This window comes from Phaethon lepturus, unplaced genomic scaffold (genome assembly GCF_000687285.1).
Source record: "Phaethon lepturus isolate BGI_N335 unplaced genomic scaffold, ASM68728v1 scaffold20843, whole genome shotgun sequence".
Lineage (NCBI taxonomy): Eukaryota > Metazoa > Chordata > Aves > Phaethontiformes > Phaethontidae > Phaethon > Phaethon lepturus.
The window spans coordinates 40,907-46,287 of NW_010530020.1; the positions used below are offsets into that span (position 1 = coordinate 40,907).

Here is a 5,381-nt window from a genome sequence, read left to right on the forward strand (position 1 = left end):
GCCTGTGAGCAGGAGAACGCCGAGCGGAGAGGGGGTGGCGAGCCTGGCACTCCTCCTTCTTGCAGCCGGGTACGGCCCTCCACCGCGTCCTCCAGCCGCAAGCTTGTCCGAGGCCACCTTTCTGTTCCTGCCCGATGGGAACGTGGAAGCGCTGTGATTGCAAAGCCTGCGGCTGGCTGGCTCGGCGGGAGGAGAACTTCCCGGGTCATGAGCCTGAGAGCGAGAGCAAGGAGGATCTTTGCACCTCACCTCCCCTGAGATGTTATCAGCGCTGTCATAACACCCGCTTTCTAACCCTTCCCCAGAGGCAGGCATGCTGCAGCGAGGAAACAGGGTAACGACGCAGAAGGATGACATACCTGCAGGCCCCACGCGAGCCCTGTGCCGGTGCTGCAAGGGATTCCCGCCGGTGTGATGCCAGTGACCAGCTCAAAGCCTGCGGGTACTGCTTAGCCCCGATCGTGCGCTCGCACCGCAGCTCGGTGGTGTGATCGTGATCCTGGAAACACAGAAAGTCAAGCTGGGTGCGGTTTCTCCTGTCTCTAAGCCCATAGAAAATACCCAGCTGTACGTCTCGATTGCAGTTAGAGAGTCATTTTGGTGCCCCAGTAGCTTGAGAAAAAGTTTTTGAGTGAATTTAAAATTGGTCTTTTCTTGAGCCGTGACATTACCACGTCACTCTGTCGGGGACTCTGTGCTATAACTGTGAGGATATTTCTGCTCGTTTAAAAACCCTTCCTCTTAGCGTGATCTCAGGGAAAGTCACATCTGAAAGGTTAGTCCTTGTCTTTACTTTCACGCGTGAATGTTTAAAATCATTGCAGTTGGCTAGAAAAGGTCTTCTTATTTAGCACTGCTTCGCTTGTTTTCTGTGACTCCCTGAGAATCTCCTTCAGCAGAATTAGAAAGTGCCTCAAGAACAAGAAAGTTTAGAAAGTGCAATGGTAAACTGCATTGGTAGAAGATGATGAACAAGGTATGATAAACACCTTTAGATGGATTGCTTACTTTCCTAATTATAATGCCTAATTAGTTATCTTGTTCCATTCGGTCATGCAGCTTTGATAGCTTTGTTGTGCTCCAGAAGTCTGGGGCCTGAGATTTGAGCAGGTCTGTCCTAGATATCCAATGAACTGTTAACTTGGAAATAAAAACATTCTTAAACTGCTCTACTAGTAGTCACCTTCTGGACTGGTAACGGAGCCAAACGGATCAGCTTAAAATAACCTCAAACCAGATGCCACTAGGACTGAGATGCATGAGTAGGTTACTGTAGCTCACTGGGTTACCAGTGAAGTTACTGCAGCTCCACCGAGGAGAAGGTAGAGCACCCTGAGGCTCAGCAGGAGCTGCTGGAGACCGTCTGGTCCCTCCCATACCAGTTACTGGGCCGGTTCATCGGGTGGGCTTCCTCTCATGTTCTTTGGCAGAATTGAACAGGCTCAACAAGAGCAAGTACCAGGCACCTTCGCAAGCGCAGGGCGGCTCGTAGCCTAGCAGTTAATCTGCTGTCAAGGGAGAAAAGAGAGATTTCTGCTCCCCGGGGCAGGAGTGGGATTTGAGCCTCAGGCTCCTGCACGTGGTAGGAACACTCCTTGCAGCTGAGGTGCTGGGCAGGCACGGGGAGTGACTGGAAATGACTGCTTCTTATGCACAATGTGATCTGCTAAATCAGGGTAATTTACATGACAGATTCTGGGCTAAATCCAGCCTGTGTTTGTCCAGAACCTCCTGCTTTCTTCCAAGAGCTCCTGTATTTCTGATCAGTCTTCTTGTTCTTGAGGCAACAGCTGACAGCCATATCTCACACCTGGGCAGAGCTGGCACCCTGCTGCCTACGCCTTAGTTAAACACAAAACCAAACCAGAAAACAACAACAGCTTCCTGCTAAATGCCCTGCTCAGCCTGCTGTTGGCACTAGGCAGAGGGACATCTTGTTCTTAAGGTTAGTTTAGCATTACTCATGGTTGAAGCAGTTACTGCCCACTACTCTCTAGGATGAGGAGACATCTTCCAGATGATGTGATACATGCAGCAATCAGAATCAGTTTGAAACCTCATTTTATTTAAATCAGTGCCTGTTACAAGGCAGGTAAGTCTCTTCCCTTCCTTTGAAGTGAAAGCAGTGCTGGCCAAAAGAAGCCTTTTATCCTGGGGTTACTACAGGGCAAGAGGAGAGCAGTGTAGAACTTGCATGCATCCACTTTCACCATTACCTTATGTGGAAGGCAGATACAGTATTGCCAAGTTGGTAAGTTTGTTTCCAAGCTGATTAAAAAAATTGATGAGCACCGTTGTTTTCACTTACTGCTGTACAAAGGTTGAAACACAGCACTTGATTTCAGGCAGCTCACAGCTGTCACTGACTACACAGCACTGAAGCACATGAAAAATTCTGTACATGATTTCAGACACTGTACATAAACCCAGATTACCAGAAGCATTCAAGTTTGCTGTTTTAAGACTCACAGAAGGGAGTTTTTTCATGGTTTGTAAAAATACTTTCTCCTATCCCTGAGCAGTCCAACCTATTTTTGTTATTTAGGCTTTGAAACTACAGCTAGATGTACCTTCCCCTTCAAGGTTATGCCCTCCTGACTGAAGTGCTCTGCAGTTAACTGGAAGTCCCAAGGAGGCGACGCCACAAGCTCTCAGTTTTTTGGAGCTGCTTTCCAGAGAGCTGAGACCAGTGGTCTAATTCAGGGTCTCCAGCTGCACTGACTAACTCAGATGCAGTTCACTTGCACAGAATGCTCATTGGACAGGATGCTCCACACCATACAGGAGACATAGATCTCAAACCCCTCCAAACACCTTCAGCGCGGGTGCTTAGAACCTCAGCCCTGGGCCTTCCAGGCACCCCAAGCACACCTTTCATCACTCTAGGACTAGCGGTAACTCCTGCTTCACTTGTAAAAACATTTGGGTGAATAGAATCTTATGAATGTTATCTAACTGGATAACTGTATGTTAAAATTAAAGTCAAAACTACTGCCATGAAGTGAAAACACTATTTATTTTTATAAAAGGCAATAATTAAAACAAACCCTACCAGTGTGTACATTGTACACATTTGAATGACACTTACAAGAATGAAGTTTCCATATACAAAGATTACAAGCCCACACTGGTAAAGGATGCAGCACACAAGCACATACTTGACTTCACAGATGTCTCAACTCCAGATCACAGTACCAATTACTCTATGGTCACACCTGCATAGCATTTTCATTATTAGCATCCACACTACTTTATTCCACTACAAACTGTACACAGAAAGCAAGAAGGAGTTTATTCAGAGAACATATATATTTGCAGAAAGAATTTATTTGCTGGAATCTCTCACTCTTCTGTTGCCATCTTCAAGAGATATTCTTTGTCAATTTTGAAGAGCCTCCACCCCTCCTCGGTGGACAGATCAGAGGCACCCCTTCTCTTATAGAACCTGATGGACGGTTCGTTCCACTCTGCAACGAGGAAGTGCATACTGCTGCAGCGGCACTTCACAGCAACCTGCAAAAGCGTGAAACACTACATGTTTCAAACAGCTCCAGATAAGCCTAGTAAGAACTGTTGAGTACTCAGCAGCTAACTATCGCCAGAAGTCAAAGTCATTCTGTTGGTCACTTTAGCATTTGTCACTGTTTAACAGACTCTAGACAATGTTTTATACCATCTCATGTCCTGCCACCTCCTTTAATTTAATTCCAAGTAGTGCTGAAGGAGGAGCTCTCATGCAGCTAGCAGAAGAGCAAGAATACTGCCCTGCCATGTGTCCTCAGCTCTGCTTGTTTAGACTTATCACTTCGACATACCTGACTCAAGTTCTTCAGAATTTCTGACCCAATGCCAAGTCCTAAACAAAGTAAAACACAACAAGAAAATAAGTTTTAATTTTAAAGAAGCTCGGTAAGAAGCAATGCATCTAATTCTGTAATACATACCTCTATACTCAGCCATCACATAGAAATCTTCAAGGTACAGCAGTTTTCCAATCCATGGATCATAAGTGAAGTAATACATGGCAAAGCCCACAATGCAGTGTTCTGAAACAAAGGGTGTAACTTCAGCTAGTCTGAATTTAAAAGGCAAAAATATTAAGTCTTACATGCATGTTTAAACATACAGATTCTCTTTCTGTGACATGCAGACATTTGCTGTCAGGTTAGAGTTAAGAATGAAGTTTGCAAGTAAACACACAACTGAAAATACAAGTTCTGACAAACTTGTATCTTATCAACCCAACAGAATGAAGATTGCCCTTGCCATACCCTCAGAAGTGAAATCCTCAAAAGTACTATCATAGTAAGTGCTGAACACAAGGGTTTTTTTCTACAAACAAATGCACACCCTAACTGATTTATCAGTATTTCCATTCTGGAATACAGGTAAAAACTTCACACAGCAGTTCACAGACTAGATGATTGCCCCAACTCTGCCTCCTTAGCAACCAAAACAGCCTATCAAACTCTAAAAGAACACTGATCTTGCAATGTATTCTCCTCAGTAACTACACTGTGCGAGAAGGCATGCTCACAGGCCACCTTTACAGCAGCATTTCCAGCACCTCAACTTATGCTTCCACTGAGAGCATCACACTGTTTTCTTTACCTTCAGCACCATAAAGTCAAAGTAAGTAAAGCTGCAGCTTCAATAATAGTTCTGTGGCTCAACACAGAAGAGAAGCCGACTCTCCCAACAGCAGGCCACTCAAACCTAAACCTTGAGTATTTTAACTACACCTGCCATAACACTCTGCACATACTGTAAGAGAAGCGTGCAAACAGATTTCTGATCTACTGTGTCTTTGGTAAAGGTTTGGGAATAGCACTTGTCCCTGTAGACCTTACCTCATATTATGATCATCTACTTTATTGTGTAACGGATCTTTTAGTTACCTCCCCGCCCATCCATGTACACGGAAGGGCCATGTACATGGCGAAGCTAGAGACTGTAACCTGAAGATTGGGGACAAATTAAAGAAAAAAATGTGATTCAACAGGATTACATAAAGGTAAGTCAGGGTCAAACAAGAAAAGCCATTTAATTAATTGGAGTCAAGTACATTACGTTATACCTGATCTTCCCACGCCTCCAGGATTAGCAACTACTTCAGCCGACTATCACTATATGTTACTGCATTTAACAGTTAACCTGTTCCTCCTACCCCACTTCACTGGTGAACCTTATGTATAATCAATAACATTAAGCATAAGATGCCTCCTGTGCATCTAGCGTCTAAAAATAAGCATCAGGAAGTCTCACCTTCAGACGACCACTGTTCTTTTGGCACTTCTGCAACCAGACAGTGGTAGAAAGGGTGCTCGCCAAAACCATCCTCAAGCAGCTCTAGAAAAGCAGAACAAATCGGCACCTGAGCT

General features: G+C 44.8%; 1 protein-coding gene across 1 annotated transcript; it reads right to left on the reverse strand.

Moving 5' to 3' along the window:
• Positions 1–2,997: 2,997 nt before the first annotated feature.
• SAT1 (spermidine/spermine N1-acetyltransferase 1) lies at positions 2,998–5,345 on the reverse strand. The gene is made up of 4 exons (XM_010284139.1): positions 5,266–5,345; positions 3,945–4,046; positions 3,816–3,856; positions 2,998–3,513 (listed from the first exon to the last, which is right to left on the reverse strand). Exons 2-4 carry the CDS (start codon positions 4,021–4,023, stop codon positions 3,343–3,345), a joined length of 291 nt encoding a protein of 96 aa, XP_010282441.1. The 5' UTR covers positions 4,024–4,046; positions 5,266–5,345; the 3' UTR covers positions 2,998–3,342.
• Positions 5,346–5,381: the final 36 nt, after the last annotated feature.